Source organism: Podarcis erhardii (genome assembly GCF_964252035.2).
Source record: "Podarcis erhardii genome assembly, chromosome: 3".
Classification (NCBI taxonomy): Eukaryota; Metazoa; Chordata; class Lepidosauria; order Squamata; family Lacertidae; genus Podarcis; species Podarcis erhardii.
Genome location: NC_138507.1, coordinates 120,373,813 through 120,393,556, shown reverse-complemented (window position 1 = coordinate 120,393,556; position 19,744 = coordinate 120,373,813). Strand labels below are relative to the sequence as shown.

The 19,744-nt window shown below is 46.8% G+C and overlaps 2 protein-coding genes across 9 annotated transcripts in view; one reads left to right on the top strand and one right to left on the bottom strand.

Annotated features, from left to right (window-relative positions):
• The window catches only part of INTS9 (integrator complex subunit 9), a 69,692-nt gene extending 54,796 nt beyond the window's left edge, over window positions 1–14,896 (bottom strand). Inside the window, exons 1-5 of the mRNA XM_081854719.1 lie at window positions 14,764–14,896; window positions 8,254–8,381; window positions 5,491–5,551; window positions 3,422–3,484; window positions 157–296 (exon numbers count right to left, since the gene is read on the bottom strand). Of these exons, the coding sequence (XP_081710845.1) occupies window positions 157–296; window positions 3,422–3,484; window positions 5,491–5,551; window positions 8,254–8,381; window positions 14,764–14,772 (401 nt within the window). The 5' untranslated portion in view covers window positions 14,773–14,896. The remainder of the gene's footprint in view (window positions 1–156; window positions 297–3,421; window positions 3,485–5,490; window positions 5,552–8,253; window positions 8,382–14,763) is intronic.
• Window positions 14,897–15,092: 196 nt separating this feature from the next.
• The window catches only part of HMBOX1 (homeobox containing 1), a 124,687-nt gene continuing 120,035 nt past the window's right edge, over window positions 15,093–19,744 (top strand). For 7 of the 8 annotated variants that reach the window (XM_081854861.1, XM_081854858.1, XM_081854860.1 and 4 more), the window contains exon 1: window positions 15,120–15,472. The gene's annotated coding sequence lies outside the window, so the exon portion shown is untranslated. The other variant, XM_081854856.1, reaches the window with a different exon arrangement.

The following is a 19,744-nucleotide window of genomic DNA, read 5'->3' as shown; positions in this document are numbered from 1 at the left end:
TTAAAGCCGCGAAGAAGAACTTCCTTGGCTCGCTCTCAGCCGTGTCTTCAAAGCCTCTCAAGAACATTAGAGAGGCAACGCTCCTCTTCCCTGTGTCGTCCTCTACATCCTTCCCCGAAGGCGAGGAGATAAAATGAGGCTTCCCCCCCCCCTCACCTGCCAATTTGAACTGTCGGCTCGGTGGCGTAGACGGTTCCGGTGAACCCGGTGTGCTCCGTAATGTAGGGCAAGGCCATCATGCAGTGGTAGTTTGAGATCAGGATGACGTCCACTGTCGACAGGTCAATCAGCTCCATCTGAAAACAGAGAGCGTACGTGTGGCGTTCCCCCTTCCTAGGTGTGTGACATCATACTGGGTTCATAAGGAAAGGGTTAACTAATTGTAAAATGACTAATCAATGGGAGCCCAAGGGGCAGAATTAACTGTGCATAAGGTTTAAGCACGGAGGTTTTTGGGAGAGTTAGAGTTAGGGTGGTTGAGAAGACAGTCTGGAGTTAGACGAGACAAAGAAGAGAAGTCTGTGGGTTGGGCTAGTCTGGTGTGAGAGAGGGAGTGAATTTGTTAAGAGGAGTCAGTTGAGATAATCAGTCAGAAGGTATAGGCCGGTAAAGAAACTAAAGTTAAGACACCGACAGGAATATTATCTGAGAAACCATAACCTTGTTAATGTTTGTAAAATAAACTTGGTTTTTTTGGTTCACTTTTAACAACTGTCTGGACTCCATGTTTTACCCGAGAGTTAGGGAGGCACTGCTTGGACAAATGCTTCCTTTTACCTGTCCTGAACCTTCCAGCATTCAGCATCGTTGGATTTCCCGGTGTTAGGATTCGAACCCTGGTCTCCCAGGTCTTAGTCCAGTACTCTGATCACCACACTGCTCAGGGTGTAGTGAGGGCCCAGCAATGCTCTGCTTCTGACATGACTTTTCCCTTTTCTCCAGATTTCCTCAGGCTACGTCTCACACTCGTTTCTGCTCCTTTGGCCCTATTGAGTGGTTTCCCTCCTTCTTGGGCCTGTTTGACCCTGGGGTTCACCCAGGGGCCCATCACAAGTAGATCGTGAGACCCTTACTCTCCGGGTTGTGGGTTCGAGTCCCATGTTGGGCAAAATATTCCTGCATTTCAAAGGCTTGGGCTAGGTGACCCTTCCAACTCGATGATTCTGTGATTCTACCCAAGGGGCCAAGATTTCTGAGATGAAAAGCTGAGAGGAGGCAACTTTTAGAAGGGGAGGTGGGAAGCAGCTGGAAGGCAAGGCCTGAGGCCTCAAGGATGGCCTAGAATCTCAAATATAAATTTGACTTGTAACAGCCTGGTTATAATTGTCACTTTTGGGGCTGGAACTAAACCTGTCCTCTCCAGACTATTCTCCAGGCAGAGGAATCGGTAGGTAGGGTCAGCCAAGGTCGGAGGAGGAGACAAAATGATTTTTTGCATCCCCGTAACAGGAACTGTAATTGGAAATATTTACTGGTAAGGCTATAACCCCCGATTATGTTGGTCTGGAAAACTTACCAGAAACTTAAACCTCTAACTCAGTTATTATGGAGCAGCTAATGGGATTCAATAGTCATCAAGTGGAAAAATTATCTTCCCATCGATTTGAAGGTAACAGCCGAGAAACGGGTCAACATGGCTGCTCAAAAAACGGCAGCTCAAAAAGTCCCATGGCGGCTAACTTAAGACCTGATGGTTCTTTTGCTTTTTTAGGGGAGGTGGGGGGAAAGAGAGGCATTCAGTCCAAAGAAAATGGAAAACTGGGTGGGAGGGGGAATGAAATAAGAGCATCTGTCGTAACCCACAACCCAGAGACTGGGCAATGGAATCATAGAATTGCAGAGCTGTGATGGATCATCTAGTCCATGGGTAGGCAAACTAAGGCCCGGGGGCCGGATGTGGCCCAATCGCCTTCTCAATCCGGCCCATGGACAGTCTGGGAATCAGCGTGTTTTTACCTGAGTAGAATGTGTCCTTTTATTTAAAATGCATCTCTGGGTTATTTGCGGGGCCTACGGCAGGACACTGGGAGCTCTACCAGGACCTTAAAGGCACTCTGGGTCTTGCTGGGTGAGACATTGCCTGGCTCCCCCTGGCAGCCTCAAGCTCCTGCCAAACGCATCACAGAGGAGGGCATGGCATGGCTCACTGACTGGAAGAGCGAACAGGTCCACTCCAAACAGCAACTTTTTGTTGCAGCACCCCACTTGCATTCCCTGAGCTCCCCATCCTGCCAGGAAGTTCATTTTGGCTGAAGAGGAAGTCGGGGACTTTCTGCACGTAGGAGAACTACCTCTGAGATTGTGGGGCTGGTGGGGCGGACAAGATGAGCCTTTGGGTCCCTTCCAGCTGTACAATTCAGAGTCAGGGAGGCCAGGCCACCAACAGAGGTGGGCTTGAAAAGAGGATTAGGCAGATTCAGAGGACAAGGCCCTCCGCAGCTGCTAAGCCTGATGGATGAGTTTTCCCTCTCCTGTCAGAGGCAGGGTGAGAGCTGCTATGCGGGGCTCCCAATAGGAGCCAATAGAAGGCTTGTGGATAGCAGCCTGAAGCCTGGGGAGCACAGTGCCAACTCCCGCTGCGCTCACCGGGCTTCAGGCAGCCATCCGCAAGCCTTCTGAGCGTGGCAGGAGTTCCCGCTGTGCTTGGAAGGCTTACGGATAGCTGCCTGTTCTGGGGGCTGGGGTCAGCCCCGCGGCTAAAAACGAAGCCAAGACAGTGAGCAGGATCCATCCCGCTCGCTGTCTTGGCTTCTGCCAAAGCCGCGCACATCTTCTCCCGGCTGGAAAGGTCGTGCACATCTAAAGAGGAAGCCAAGATTTTCTTTATTTCCCCCCTAAAAACTAGGTGCGCCCTATGGTGCGAAAAATACGGTATATTGGCCAGGTGGGGAGCTGGAACACCAGCAGGTTTTGGGAATGCCGTTCTCTCTCTCAGCCTCAGGCAACTCAGCAGCACAGACGAAAAACAACTTTAGCCCACCTTACAGGGTTGTTTGTGACAATTCCCGAGATAATATATGTAACGCTCCCTTCTGGAAAGCACTATATAAAGCGCTGAGTGTTATTATTTTGCACACTCATTAAGCTGCTGTTTCTCCCTTAAGGGGCCCGCAGCGAAATAAATGCTCAAAAAACAGCCATCGTTTGCAGTTCCGCTTTCCCTTAAATTGCAACAGGAGCCGTAAGTGGCTTGAGAAATGGATCACAAAGTCATCTAGCAATGGGCATTATTTCAATAAGCGCCTCCCGTGAAATGTGTGTTTTCTCCAAAGCGAGGCGGATGGCTTGGGACTCCTCTGACCCCTGCCTCTTTGAAATCAACGGAGGGAAGGAGCGGGTTTGAGAACCCCTTGATGGTTCTAGCTGGGGACCAAAAGTGGGGTGGTCACGGTTTGGCACCCAGGATCCTGCGAAGACTCACCTCCGGCAAGCAGAACTCTGGAACGGAATCCACAAACGCCCGGCCAGCACAGTCTTTCAGCTCCTGGGAAATGGGAGGGGAGGAGAAGAGAGAAGATCCTGAGCTGAAAAGGAAGAAATCCGAGGCTAGGAGACAGCGAGGGCAGCAGAGGAGCACACTCTGGGCTTCACCTGCCGGCACTTACAGGCCGCAATCCAAACATGCGGCCATTGCAAAGGGCTGTAGCTGAATGGACGGACACCTGCCAATCCTGACATGCTCCTCAGGCCTGGCATCGGAGGCAGGCAGGATCGGACATCTGCTGCAGATCTTGCTCAGGGTCTGCCGAAAATCAGGGCCGGCCCTGTCCTCTCCCGGAAATCTCCACCAAACCTATCTTTCCCTTGGCACTTCCTTCCCTCCCCACATTCTGTACTTTCGCTCCGTCGGGTTTGGAGATGGAAACCGCCCTGCGAGTTCCTCCAGACACCCACATTAATATTCTCCCAGGCCTGTTAAATTAGTCTTTCTCCCTTTGCTCCGTCCGGCCAGTTGGTTGCTGCGCATGCAAATAGGTCTGAGATGAGATTGGAGTAATGGCTGCTTAGACAACGAAAGCAGTGATGTCTCTCAGCAATCAAATGATGCATGCACTATTCTGCTGTACAGTTCTCTACACAGGGAAAATGGGTTTTTTTTTGGGGGGGAGCTCCCCCCAAAGTTAAAGGTTGCATGTTTACCAAACAGTGCATTACCTTCTCTACAGTGTATCCCCCTGGCTTCAGCTCTTAAGAAATTCTAGCAATTTTTGGCAAGTTATAACAAACAAGCAATTACTTCAAATGGCAGGAGGCGCTTAACCTCATCCAGATATGTTAAAAGGTGAATTATGGGTAGACTGGGTGAATTTCAATGCCTCCTCCAGTCTTAAAAACAAGGGCCTTCCTCCTTACATGACAAAGCACCCACCTTGGACCCCAGACTCCCAGGCTGTGTGGAGAACTGGTCAATTTGTTTGTCATTCTAAGCAAGCGCAACGGTCAATATAAGAAGCGCAGCAGGATTCATAATTAAAGGGGCCCACTACAGGCAGTGCCTCCGAGAGGCTTCCGATGCGATTGTGGAACGCATTGTATCCATGCGGCTGATGGGGCTTCTTGCAATGTTCAGGGATTCAACATACGTTGCGACGTGCATTCCCTGTGACAACAGGATGCTGGACTAGTTGGGCCTGATCCTGCAAACACTTCTTAGTTTCTTAAGCATTCCCTCCAAAGTCTCCAACAGAGTCCAGGGGTAAAGCACGAGGGGCGGGGAGACATTTCAAGGTACAGTGTTACCTTGGTTCTCAAACGCCTTGGTACCCAAACAACTTGGAACCCAAACACTGCAAACCCGGAAGTAAGTGTTCTGGTTTGCGAACTTTTCTCAGAAGCCGAACGTGCTCAGTTTTGAGTGTTACACTTCTGATTTGAGTGCCACACTTCCATTTTGAGTGCCACAGTTCCGTTTTGAGGGTTACACTGAGGTCTGTCTGTTTTTGCTATTTATTTTGCCTTTTTGTTTTTGCAGCTCTTTTTTTGTTTGTTTTTGTGACTGTGAGGAACCCAGATCAGCTACTGATTGATTGTGTGACTGCAGTACAATGTATTGCTTTCATTTTATGGATCAATGGTCCCGTTAGATAGTAAAATTCATGTTAAATTGCTGTTTTAGGGGTTGTTTTTAAAAGTCGGAAACAGATTAATCCATTTTGCATTACTTTCTATAGGAAAGCGCGCCTTGGTTTTGGAACACTTTGGTTTTGGAACGGACTTCTGGAATGGTTTAAGTTTGAGAACCAAGGTACCACTGTATTCTTTTTGCAAAAAAAAATCTTTTTTGTAAATAATAATATTTTATTATTAATTTTGTAAAAGACGAGGCTAAGAATCATAAAGAGCAGGACTCAAAGGATTTGGCCTGGAAATGCAATTGCTTTTGGCAATGCTCTTGCTTTTCTCCCCAGTTAAATCAGAGTTTGTCCAAGCTCAACGGTGCTGGCTAATTAGCCAGGCTCGCTGAAAAACCCAATCCCAGTTGTACATTACCTTGTCTAGAAAAGTGCTCCCATCTTTTAAGATCCAACCAGGGAGCTTAGATAGCCTTGGACTACAGGAAAAGAAAAGGAAAAAAAAGCTGTGTTAATGGGTTTTATGACAACATCAGCACCCATTTTCAGAGAACGGCATAATATGACCTCCAGGTATAGGGCGGTATAAAAATTTAAAACAATAATAGTAATAATAATAAAAAATTAAGCTATTGATGCTCCATGTACATTTCACAAACGTAGCACAGCTAAGTCACCTTTCTCCAACATAGTGCCCTCCACATGTTTCAGGCTGCAACTCGTAATAGACCCAGCCAGATCATAAAGAAATGATTAAAAAAATTGAGCCCCAGACAGAGCCACGACTGAGCTTTAATACTTCCCGGGCCTTACCATTAATGGATTAAATTTTAAATCCTGGGAAGCTAACAGTTTCCAAACAGTTTTCAAGGGCAGCCCCTCCATGCAACACATTGCAGTAGTCTAACCTTTCAGCTCCTGTTGACAGGTGTATTTTGTACAGGTACTGTAATGAGCTGGGATAACAGGTAAGACCTCTCCCTTACAGCAGGTGCTTCTAATCTCAGCTCGTTGCATACAGTGAAGATACCAGGTAGCCTGACATCTGGCTGGTTGATAGGGCATCAAATACTTATTTCACTCATTATAATGCACATCAATCTCTGACTTTTGTCTTCTGGGTTTCTGGGGCTTTTCCTGTTGTTATTCCGTCTCTCACAGCTACAATAAACCTACCATTAAAATTATGGACTGGTCATTTCTTCGTCGGGGGGCAAACGGGCAAATTTAGCAGGAGATCAAATACTTTTTTTCTCTCACTGTACTCTTTAAAGAGAGAAGAAGATGAAGAGGTGAGCTGCTCGCCCAGGAACTTTACGCTCCTCCCCGATAAGCACAAGATGTTCCCTTTCGATGATGCAATATGCAAGAGGGGAGTGGGAGGGGGGGACAATCAACGTCTCCCGCGATATTGAGGCTCTCTTCCCAGAAGCCTCCCAAATAAAGCAACTCTCGTTGACGGGCTCCTGACAGTGTAATGAAGTGATTGATTAATCCTAAATAGTTCGACACGACACATAAATAAAACAAGCAAATGTGACGCTCCTCCAGACAGGAAAGGTTAACAGCCTCCCTGCGACTGGATTTCAGCATCTCTGCAGTCGGATTCTGTTACAGGAGGAGAAGTTTCGATTGTTCAACCTGATTGTTCCCAGAACCACGTACAGGCTGCTTACGAAAGTAAACCAAGTTCCTTGGAAAATTAGTTCTGGTGGTGGTGCAATCACATCTACTACTATTAATTATTATTTGTATAATTGCTATTATTATTATCTGTTATTATTAATCACCCACCCTTTACCCTAAGGTCTCAGGGCAGGTTACAGTTAGGTAAAGGTAAAGGGACCCCTGACCATTAGGTCCAGTCATGGCCAACTCTGGGGTTGTGGTGCCCATCGCGCTCTATAGGCCGAGGGAGCTGGCGTACAGCTTCTGGGTCATGTGGCCAGCAGGACTAAGCCGCTTCTGGCGAACCAGAGCAGCGCACGGAAACGCAGTTTACCTTCCTGCCGGAGCGGTACCTATTAATCTACTTGAACTTTGATGTGCTTTCGAACTGCTAAGTGGGCAGGAGCAGGGACCGAACAATGGGAGCTCACCCCGTCGCGGGGATTCGAACCGCCAACCTTCTGATGTGCAAGTCCTAGGCTCTGTGGTTTAACCCACAGCGCCACCTGTGTCCCCATAGGTTAAAAACAGTTTAAAACAACTTACGATCCCAAAAAGGAAGCTAGGAATCTGTACAGGCAGCTCTCCACGTGGGAGCAATCTGCTTGTACGAAGGTCAGGGCATGTATGTCTGAAGGGACATGCTTAGCACATAAGAAGAGCTCTGTTGGATCAGGCCAACGGCCCATGTAGTCCGGAGGCGTAACCTGGGTTGCCGCTGCCCGTGTCGGGGCAAGTGTTGCATTGCACCCCTCGGTGGATTGGGCAGCAGTCAGCCCCTTTGCCAGCCGGCGTCTAATCAAGGGAGACTCTCCTTGCAAACTAGCGCCAACCTGGGAGCAGATATAAGGCAGAGAAATGCGAAGCCAGGAGCGCCCCTGGCTGCTTGCCCTCCTGTGAAAGTCATCTCAGTTGCTTCGTTTGAGCTGTGGCAAGGATTTCCCAGCGCACAGGAATCGGGACCCATCGGGAGACTCACTTCCTTTTCTGATTATGTTGAAGATCCTATAACATATCTACTTTTTAATTTGTGGGGTGGGCTGCTGTGTGTGTGTGTGTGTGTGTGTGTGTGTGTCTGGGAGGGGAAGATATACGCCTGGCAAGTTTGCACTTTCCTCCTGCCTCCCATTTATCTCTCCTTGCCTGAAGAAGCCAGAAAAGATGACAGATCTGTGACCTCACTTGCGCTGAGCCGCTGCCGCAATACTTTACTGAAGCTTAGAATAAATTATCTGGAAAACCGAATCGATAAATCCATAAACCGTTTTCCATCTACTGAGCCAAAGGACGTTATTTTGATAAAGGGAATTTTTAAGTGGACTAAGTCTATTTATGCTATCAGGCGATGCTGCGGGCTCATTTGGGGAAAAAAAACCTCCTTTCCCAGGCAAGTCAGCTCTGGGCTTTCCTCCCAGAAAGAATTCCCTCACCCCCTAAACTTCTCCCTCCCCAAAATCTAGCTTACGAAGCGGAAAGCAGAACCGGAAAGCGTGCAAGGAGCCTCGAGACGTACCTCTGGACCAAAGGCAGGGGCAGAAAGTTGAGCGTCGAGGTCATATCCAGCCCACAGTCGAGCATAATGGTGGTCGATTTGAACTTGAGGACGTTGCATGGCAGCGTAGGGTGTCCGGACAGGCAGTACTAAGGGAATGAGATGGGATCCAATAAATGACCAGCCCCAATAAAAGCAAAAGAAAATCACAGGCCTGGAAGGGAGGAAGAAGCTTTGCCAACCAGTCTGCTGCCCAAGAATCCTTGCCATATTTCAAACAATCTCATAAAGGTATAACGGTTCAAGGTTAGCATGACCTGCTCCCCATTCTCTTTGACACTTATTCACTGAACAAAATTTACACAGTGCTTGATCGCAAGTAGGCAGTTTACAAAAAAAGGAGAGGAAAACAAAAATGCAAAGATACAGAATCAAAAACAAGCCTTCTGTAATGCACTACATTTCTCGCCGAGCAGCTGTTAAACTATGGCGAGCAGGTATTTGAATTTGCTCCAGAACAGTTAGCATTTTGATAATGATTGTTTGGCAATTTGCATTGTATTTTGTTGAACAGCAACATGGGGCGTTGAAGCGCACCGGACAGCAACTGCTTCCTTTGAGGAAATATGGCTTCCCTTAACTCATTTGTTACTTCACCTATGTATTTGGGGGGGCTTCATTGGATCATACACTTACAACTAGACTGGTGACTGGGAGTGGCCGCCGAGACCGTATAACACCGGTACTGAAAGATCTACATTCGCTCCTAGTATGTTTCCAAGTGCGGTGCTGTGGTCTAAACCACTGAGCCTCTTGGGCTTGCCAATCAGAAGGTCAGCGGTTCGAATCCCCACGACGGGGTGAGCACCAGTAGTTCAATCACAGCTCCTGCCAACCTAGCAGTTCAAAAGCATGCCAGTGCAAGTAGATAAATAGGTACCACTCCGGTGGGAAGGTAAACGGCGTATCTGCCAGAAGTGGCTTAGTCATGCTGGCCACATGACCTGGAAAAACTGTCTGTGGACAAACGCCGGCTCCTTTGGCCAGTAAAGTGAGATGAGCGCCACAACCCCAGAGTCGTTGACGACTGGACTTAACTGTCAGGGGTCCTTTACCTTTTTACGATTCTGAGCACAATTCAAAGTGTTGGTGCTGACCTTGAAAGCCCTAAACGGCCTCGGCTCAGTATACCTGAAGGAGTGTCTCCACCCCCATTGTCCAGCCTGGACACTGAGGTCCAGGGGATTCGAACCGCCAACCTTCTGATTGGCAAGCCCTAGGCTCTGTGTTTTAGACCACAGCGCCACCCACGTCCCTGGAAAATCTAAGGGGGTGCAAAAAAGAGGGGCGAAGAACTTTTAATTGTGCTTTTAATTCTGTTGTGAGCCGCCCAGAGTGGCTGGGAAAATCCAGCCAGATGGCCGGGGTATAAATGATAAAAAATTATTATTATTATTATTATTATTATTATTATTATTATAGCAGAAGGAGGAGATCTCAATTTCACAATTTGGCCTGAACTAACTGAGCCACTAGATCTTTGCAAAGAAAAAGAACCCTTTTGCAAAAAGCAGGAGGACCAGAAACTACGTACTTGCAGAAACAGCTGGAATGCAAGATATATCGTTCTCGGGTCTATCACCAAAAGCCTTGGTTGGCAGAAGAGGCCAGGAAATAAGACCAAGTGTTTGCCCAAAGTTTGGGCAGTCAGATGCCTGGGGACAACCTTGCAGAAGAGGCAGGTTCATGCAACCACTTAAGAGGTATTGATGGGAACATAGGTTGACGCTAAGCGGAAAAGCATTACCCATCGCCCAAGATGGAAAAGAGGGAACTCTCGATGAGGTCTTGAGATCTCGATCGCTGACCATGCCAAGTCCAAAGCAAAGAGGGTTGGCTTATTCCCTTAAGTACGTTACCAGAGAGCTCTTTGAGACTCAAATAATACCAAACGTATGAAATCATAATATGCAAACATGGGTGCATTTGTGCGCGAGGGAGAAAAATCAAAATGCAAACACTTTGAGAGTCAAGGCAAAGAGAATGATGGCAACAAGCCCTAAGCCACTTACTGGTGAAATCACTCCAGGATAAGGCAGCAAACATTCTATACCGGGTAGAACACAGATTTTTTAAAATAAAAAAATTGTTTCATTTTCTCAAGTTCTATGGTTTGGACTTTCGATTTAAAACAAGAATTATGTACGGCATTTATGAACGACCATATAGCAGAAATACACAATAATCACACACAGAGAGAAATAATAGGAAATGGGGGCATGACACAAACTACACTCAATTCACACATCATCCTATGCCTGCTTACTCTGAAATAAACCTCACCGTGTTTGATAGGGCTTAAACGGTAAAGGTAAAGGGAACCCTGACCGTTAGGTCCAGTCGTGGCCGACTCTGGGGTTGCAGCGCTCATCTGGCTTTATTGGCTCCAGGAGCCGGTGTACAGCTTCCGGGTCATGTGGCCAGCATGACTAAGCCGCTTCTGGCGAACCAGAGCAGCGCATGGAAACACTGTTTACCTTCCCGCTGGAATGGTACCTATTTATCTACTTGCACTTTGACATGCTTTCAAACTGCTAGGTTGCCAGGAGCAGGGACTGAGTAACGTTAGCTCACCCCGTCGCGGGGATTCAAACCACCAACCTTCTGATCAGCAAGTCTTAGGCTCTGTGGTTTAACCCACAGTGCCACCCACGTCTTGATAGGGTTTCCTCCTCTGCAAATCTGTTGCTGCCATTAAATAGAGAGTAAAATTCACACCAGGGATGAGGAACCAGATGCTATCCTGACTTTCTTGCAATTAAATTGCATGGGGTTCCCCCAGACTTGAGGGGTTCAAAGATTCTGAGAGGGGGGAGAAAACCCTCTCTCCTCCTCCTCCTGTGTGTTTAAGATTGTAAACCCGTGGGGAATGATTTGTGCTGCAGTTTAATTTTTGCAAAGCCCCTAGACATTTTAAAGCATTTTAATGATAATGATAATATCACAGAACTGTAGGGGTTGGAAAGGGTCACGAGGGTCATTTAGTCCAACCCCCCTGCAGTGCAGGAATCTTTCACCGAACATGGGATTCGAACCCACAACCCCAAGCTTACGAGTCTCATGCTCTACTGACTGAGCTATCCCAGCATAATAATAATAGGCACAAATGCTATGATAGAAGCTCAGGGGTGTCTTTCAATGTTAAATCCATGCTGTAAGGAACCCTCAAATGTGAAGTTCACCGTTGGATTTTGGACTATGAGTACGTATTATTACACCACGGGTTCCTTGAGGAAGCAATGGCTGTTCATTTGGTTTGTTTCTGGTGGAGAGGCAAGGTGTTTTCACATGTGAGAATTAAATTAGCTTTACTCAAAGTGAGAAAGTACATGCGATTTTAAAATAGCTCTCTTCCCCAATGTCTCCTGCAATGGCTTAAATAAAAAGATGAATCTTCCAGGATCAAAGTCAGGGTAGTGATGTTAAATTCTCGAGAATAACCTTTTGGAGAATATTATCGAGAATATTTTCGATTAATGAGAATATTAGAGAATTTTCATTTAAAATAGGAGAATGTTCATTTTAATGCATTGAAAATGATATAATTTTAACGTATTGAAAATGATATAATTAGTTAATATAAATGTTTATTCATGGGTAAACTTGTTCAGATGGCAACCAAAAACTGTACAGATACTTTTATTCACAGTGAATTCACATTCTTTGATTTTTTGCACCAAACTTGAAATCAAAACTTCAACATGAATGACTCACGTTAATCACTAAGTCTGCCACTAACCATATATTAAAGCTACTTTCTGTAAAAAGAAAAAATCACACTGTATGACCAAGGGTATAGAATTGCTAAGAATAAGGTCACACCAAAATAGAAAAAAAGGCTATTACATATAGTTGAAATACATACAAATTCAAATGTTCACCAAATTAAATGAATAGCATTTTTAAAACTTAAAAAGAAAAAAACCTGTTTTCTGTAGCTCACATTTCAGAACAGCCAATGGTGAATGACAGAATGCCCAGTAAGGTAACTGGATTAATAAATAAATAAATCATTATTCATTACTTGCACTGGCAATATCACAGCTTGACTTACTGTTTAGTAGATTTTTTAAGTGTGGGTTGTAAAACTGGTTCTTACATTAGAATGTACAGTTTGTGGAGAATATTCTCCGGAGAATTTTCTAGCAGAGAATATTCTTGAGAAAATTCTCATTCTCGAGAATATTCTCTGCAGAATATTCTCACCTCACATCACTAAGTCAGGGTCCATCTAGCCTAGCAACCTGCTCCTAATAGCGGCCAGCCGGACTCTTCTGGAAAGCCCTCAAGGAGGACAGATGGCCAACACCTCTCCCACTGCTTAAGTCTCCAACACCAAATTCTCGGAGATAGACTGCTCCCAATGTGGAGGTTCCATTGAGATATTGTGATTTCCCCTCTACTGATGTACTGCTGGTGCTGTTGTCCTTTACAAATCTGTCTAATCTTCCCTTAAAGCAGGGAATGGGGAAAATGCGGATCTCCAGATTTTGGGAGGCTGCAATTCCCATAATCCCTGGCCATTGCCATTGCTGGCTGTGGTTGATGGGAGTTGGGAATTCAACATCATGAGGGGCCACAGCTGTTCCCCATTTCTGCTTTAACGCCATCTTGTAGCAGGGAGTTCCACAAGCTACTCATGTTTTGCATGAAATACTTGCTTCTGAATTTATGACCATCCATTTTTCACACACGACACGAATAATATGCGATGGACTCTTTGGAGTCGTGCAGCACTATAAAACCTGAGGCTTAGGATTCCCCCTTCTTTATAGGAAAGTTGCCAGATTCTCAGCCATAGCATCCCTGCCAGGTGGCCTCCAAGGAAGAAATGAGGCTTTTTCTTCTATATTGTGTATGCTTCTAACATTGTGTATGCCATCAAATGCCAACAGTGTCCTTCAGCTCTCTACATTGGACAAACTGGCCATACCTTACGCCAAAGGATAAACGGACATAAATCGGACATCAGGAATCACAAGACAGAGAAACCAGTAGGAGAACACTTCAATCTCCCAGGACATTCTCGACAAGATCTCAAAGTAGCTGTTCTATTACAAAGGAATTTCAGAAATAGACTGGAAAGAGAAGCTGCTGAATTGCAACTTATTACCAAACTTAAAACCATGGAGAGACCTGGTCTGAACAAAGACCTTGGATTCTTATCTCATTATACATGACAAAGCCATTTTTCACCTTCTCACCCCTTGCTTTTTCCTGTAAGACCTATTGCAGTCGTTAAGAGTCGTCAACAGGCTCATCGCAGCTATCTGCCAATCACCCATTCCCACCACCCTTCTGAGCAATACCCCTCCCCACCTTCTCACTATATAGAAGGGTCTGGTGACTTCTGTTTCAGTGTATCTGAAGAAGTGTGCATGCACACGAAAGCTCATACCTAGAACTAACTTAGTTGGTCTTTAAGGTGCTACTGGAAGGAATTTGTTTTGTTTTGACTATGGCAAACCAACACGGCTACCTATCTGTAACTGGAACTATGGAAACAAATTCCTTCCAGTAGCACCTTAAAGACCAACTAAGTCAGTTCTTGGTATGAGCTTTCGTGTGCATGCACACTTCTTCAGATACACTGAAACAGAAGTTTCCAGACCCTTCTATATAGTGAGAAGGTGGGGAGGGGTATAACTCAGAAGGGTGGTGGGAATGGGTGATTGGCAGATAGCTTCCAGTAGCACCTTAAAGACCAACTAAGTCAGTTCTTGTGTAGATTGTGTGTATCTGAAGAAGTGTGCATGCACACGAAAGCTCATACCAAGAACTGACTTAGTTGGTCTTTAAGGTGCTACTGGAAGGAATTTGTTTCCATAGTTCCAGTTACAGATAGGTAGCCGTGTTGGTCTGCCATAGTCAAAACAAAACAAATTCCTTCCAGTAGCACCTTAAAGACCAACTAATTTAGTTCTAGGTATGAGCTTTCGTGTGCATGCACACTTCTTCAGATACACTGCAAGAGAAGTCACCAGACCCTTCTATATAGTGAGAAGGTGGGGAGGGGTATTACTCAGAAGGGTGGTGGGAATGGGTGATTGGCAGATAGCTGTGATGAGCCTGTTGACGACTCTTAATGACTGCAATAGGTCTTACAGGAAAAAGCAAGGGGTGAGAAGGTGAAAAATGGCTTTGTCATGTATAATGAGATAAGAATCCAAGGTCTTTGTTCAGACCAGGTTTCTCCACGGCTACCTATCTGTAACTGGAACTATGGAAGGCACCACATTGAGCCGCATGAAATGGAAGTCCATCAACCTCACCAAGAAACTTGCACAGGTACAGACTGGTATCTTCTTTCTTACTAAATGCAAGAACCTGGACCTTGGTGCTACTGGAAGGAATTTAAATCTCGCCGCCCCCCGCACCCCCCCCTTCAGGGGAGCCGAGGTCCGCCTCGCAGGGCTGCAGGGCGCGTGCGTGCCCCCCTCATGCCGGTCCCAACCGGCCTCCCCAACTCACCAGCTTCATGCTTCACCCGGCTGTTATTTGCAGAGGACCGGCCCCTTTCCCGGCCTAGGCCTTTCCCCCCCCCCGCAAAGCACGCTGGGATATGTAGTCTCCCCCTCATCCCGTCCCCAATGAAGTCATGGGCCGCCGGCCGAAGAGCATGCCGGGAACCGTAGTCCCCTCCTGGCTCCGTTTTCCCCCCCCCCGACGCCCACCTGCTCCTCGCTCTCCCGTCTCCTGCCGCCTCATTGGCGCGGCGGCGCGCGGGGGCCGCCGGGAGTCGTAGTCCCCGCCCGCCCGGCCAGCGCCGGCCCCCTTGGGGAAGGAGGACTACAAATCCCAGGGCCTCCCCGCGGCGGCAGGTGGGAGCTTGGATGTTGATATCAACATGGCGCTTGTCAGACAGACAAAGGCAGCCAGTCTGGTCTGATTGAGCTCAGAGGGGAGCAGGGAGGAGTGGGAGGGGTTTTCCCCCCTTCTCTTCCTTGGGGGGCGCCAGGGGGAGCTGGGGCTGGGGGCTTGCAGGGCTTGGCACACACCCCTGGGCACACTGCCCCCCCTCATTTTATTTTTGCAGACCCCCCCCTGCAAGGAAAAGGGGGAGGAAACCCCCACCAAACCAGCCTCTTTCCTTTTTTGCATTTTGGGAGCCGCCCCCCCTCACCCCCCAACTCCTGCCGTTCAATGGTCAAGTGGAGAAGGAAGAAAGCGGGACCCAAAGGTGAGTTGTCCTCTGGGCAGGGAAGGGCATGATCTGGGGTGGGGAGTTGGGGGGTGGGAGTGATCTTGCAAAAGGGGAGAGGAAAAGTGGGGCATGACTTCCACCCCCTCTTCCTCCCCCTTCCCCCCCCTCGCTGCTCACCTCTTTTTGGGGGTTCTGGTGGGAGCGATTCATTGCAACCTTTGGGAGTTAGGAGAGGAGGGTTGGGAGGGAGGTGTCCAAAAATGCGCCCTAAGTAACTTTTGAGGCGAATGAGAATTTTTAAGAGTCAATGGAAAGAGGGGGAATGTTTTTCCTTCTGAGTTTTGTGTGTGGCGGGGAAGTCTTTTGCAAATAGCTTTTTTTTTGAGGGGGGTATTTTGGTGGGGAAGTTTTAAAAAAGGAATATGGGTGCCCCTTTCTTTCCCCTTGAAAGGTCTAGTTTTGGGGCAAAAAGAGATGGGGATGAAATGTCTAGATGGGTGCTTGCTCAAGATCACTTATCACTGGTTCGTAGTTGCCTCTTATCTCACTTTAGCCATCCTTTTGGGAAGCAGGCAAAGTGAAATGAAAGCTTGGATTAATCGTCTTGCTGTGCTCATATGTCTTCCGGTGGTTCCGGTGGTCCTGAACTGGGTTGAGAGACCGTTGTCGATGATGCCGATCATGTTTATTCTGGATTAATTACTTGAATGGGAAGATGTGATGTTGTCTGGATTTGAGTTTGCGTTTTCCCCTCCCAAGCATCTGAAAACCTTAGGCTTAACGGAGCCCTGATAATCTTTGCATTGAATTAGCCAGGCAAAGCCACACCAGTCTGAGATTATTGTTTCCTAACAAATGTGTTCTTGCTTAGGTCAAGGTGGTGATCCCTCAGGGCATGAGAAAAGTCAAACAGGGATGCTTCTCTCTCCTTCAGTGCAAACCACATGAACAAAAAAATCCTGTTTTGCATGATGTGTGGGATTTGCATGACTTGTGTGTGATGATGGCAGGATGGTTTCTGCTTGCTACTTTACGGCTAGGGTTTGCTGGGATCTTAGGAGCGAGACAAATGACAAATTCTTTTTTGATGATCTTGCAGGGCAGCTGTCTTCATCTTGACGGTCCTAGTACTTTTCAGAGTGCCTGAAATGGGGAATTATTATGTTAACAAATGAAAATAAGGATATAAGGTTGGGAGGCTGGGTTTCATGTCTGCCAAGTCTTGCTGGGGAACTGGTCTCAGTACCGACCTGGGCAACTGATACTCTGCTTATAGACAGCTTTAGCTAAAGCTGCATTAATCTCAAACTTTCATATTCCTATTGCCTTGAGTGCACTAAAACAAGCTGAAATATCTTGACCTCACTGAGTTGTGGACAGGAGGAGGCAGGGAAGGTTTTTGACACACAGCGCTTGTGCTGAAGAAGCTGTTCTCGATTTTTTCCTTTTTTTGGCGTGATGAGAATGTTAGTATGCAAAATGTGCACAGGTTGAAAAGGAAGAAGGTGCTTCTTAAGGTTCCTGAAGGGGTCTGTGTCAGGATACCTGAGACACTGTGGCTAAAAGGTCCTCCTCAAAGAAGCGAGAATGACAAGCAGAAGGTGTGAACTGTTGCTGCATTCAGACCTTCAGAGGGAGGGGTTGGGATCCGCTATGGGAATACTGGCTTGGAACAGGAGAAATGAATGCCTTAGCCTTAGGGAAACCAAGGCAATTTGTGCGGCACTTGGATGTCATGCGATTTTCATCCCCTTTTACTCATGTAATATTGCTGATTCAGACCTTGTTTGGAACATGGGTAAAGGCTGCTTTCTGCGCTTTGCACCTCACATGTTTCTGGGGCACCTAAAATCTGATGCAAGCGCCTAGGAGTTTTGAAAGTTTTCCTTCCCCACCTCTCAGAAAGTTAAGTGGATACTGTAAATGAACCACTGTGGTCCCTTGAGTGAAGGGCTGACTTGAGTTTGCAAGGTTCTGTTTCAGATCCACTGCAGCCAGGGATTCGCTGGGACCTTAGCTCCAGCTAAAGAGTCCCCCACCCTTCAAATCCCATTTTAGGTCACAATCTTAAACCCATTGACCTGAGATTAAGCCCCATGGAAGTCAGAAGGATTTACTTCTGCATATGCATGGTTAAGATCGCACTGTTAGCCATGAGATCATTAGCAGTGCAGTCCTATTCATGTTTACTCAGAAGTCAGTTCCTTTGAGTTAGTTCATGGGGGATTTATTCCTAGATAGGCTACAGTCCTATATACACACCAGTCTTGGACGGAACACCAATTCCTACTCTCAACCCTTTTTTCATCCTCAGCCTAGGGATAGCAACACTGATCCACCTTACAGGATTGTTTGTAAGGATTACTAAGGGAGAAAATGAGGATCTCTTTGAACGCCCAGAAGCATTATTCCAGTGCTAAGCTGTAGTATTTCTATTTTCCAGACTTGTGTCCCATCTGTAAAATAGGAAGGTGGCTGAGAAAGTGAGGCCTCAATACTCGATATCTCCATGGGTAATCTGAACAAGTATTATTATTTTTAAATCCTCTTGTGCGTCTTGGCAGGAGGAAAATATAAAGGAGGGGACCGGTGGGGCTGCCTTGAAAACTGCTCATTCTTTTTTCATTGAAGCATCACCATTATGCCCAAATAGGACCAGACTTTCCTGATGGGGTTTAAAGGGCTCGTCCCGTGGAAGTGAGTTTGAGCTTTCTGCTTCTGTTTGGGCAGCTGTCTTTTGGCTGTGTAAGTAAGAGAGACTAAGGTTAAAAAGAGAGAGGGTGGGAGAAAGGTGTGACTCCCGACCTAATGAAGAGAAATCATGTTTTGAATTAGCCAGGAAGCACGGAATGAATTCAGACAAAGAGGCTGCATTTCTAGTGGACGGTTCAGAACCGGATTGGTGATGTTTTGTTCTGTGCCTCTGACTTACATTGCATTAGAGACCATTGGACTACCTAACCTGCCATTATTATTATGCATTTATTTAGAGTGGTGCTTGGTTTTTTAAAAAATATTCCTCTTCAGCCAGAAAGAGTGCCTTACAAGTGTTAGCGATACGGCAGTCCCAGCACTTGGGCTTGCAATCTAAAAGACGTCATAGCAGAAAAAGAAAAGGTACTGGGAGGAGTATACTGGCTGCTCTGACTGGCAGCTGCTCTCCATGGTTTGGGCAAAGAACTTCCTTAGCAACTGCATTGCAGGGGGTTGGGCTAGATGACACTCGGAGGGTCCCTTCCAACTCTGCAGTTCTGTGATTCTGCAACTGCTACATGAGATCCCGTTCGATTGCACCTGTGACTTCTGGCAGGCAAAGCACGTGCTCAACCAAAGGGAGACGTTTACAAGGATTGCAGCGGCCAACCTTGGTCCTATTCCCCGGCCCCACGAATGAATGGCCAAGGCTTGCTGTGGGCTGCTAGTGGCTGGTTTGCTGCTGAAAGTCAGCTTCTGTTTGGATAACAAGTTAGCTGTGAACTGAAGTCACCTCCTCTCCAAAAAAAAAAAGAGAGAGAGAAAGCCTAGTTAATGTGTGGCAGCGTTTTCCTGACCTTGGGAGTTGTACCTAAACGCCATTGTTTTCCAAGCTGCTCCGCAGCTTCCTATTTTCCTAGTGCTTTCTGGAAGGGTAAAAATATTTGCAGTGCCTTTGAAGCTGATGGGTAAACCCCAGCTAGCTAAAGCTGAGTTTTGCAAATTGCACCGGTATAAATCTCTGCTGCTGTTGTCGCTTGAATGCTGTGCTTGGAATAAAACACTGGCTTTTCTGAAAGCCTGTACCTTTCCCTTTCCTTTTTTTTCTTTTTCTTTTGGTCACTGTGGAGTCTGCTTCATTTCCACAGGGCCTGAGCTCACTTCCTGAGTTGAGGGCAGCCTGGGACAGGACAGGGCGATCGAGATGAATCGCTTCCACCCCTGTGGAAGACCTGTGGGACACTTAACCATGAGTTCATCTTTGACAGTGAGCTCAGGCTTTGCAGGATGAAGAAACAGATTTTTGGCTGCACCATGCATCCCCAGAAACAATCCTGGGAACTGTAGTTCCTTAGCGCTGCTGGGAATTGCAGCTCTGCGAAGGGTGAACTACTGTTCCCATAATTCTTTGGGAGAAGTCATGTGCTTTAAATATGTGGTTTGTGTGCACTTACCTCTGTATGTTCTCCTCCATTGTCTTCCAAACCCTCTTTTTCTTTGAACCGCTTTAAGCCCCGCTCCGGGCCTTGCCACAGGTGAAAGGAAGTCGCTAAGTACATACAGCCTCATTTTCTAACATTCATCCCTTGTTAGCCTCCCCTCTCCTGCCCCTGC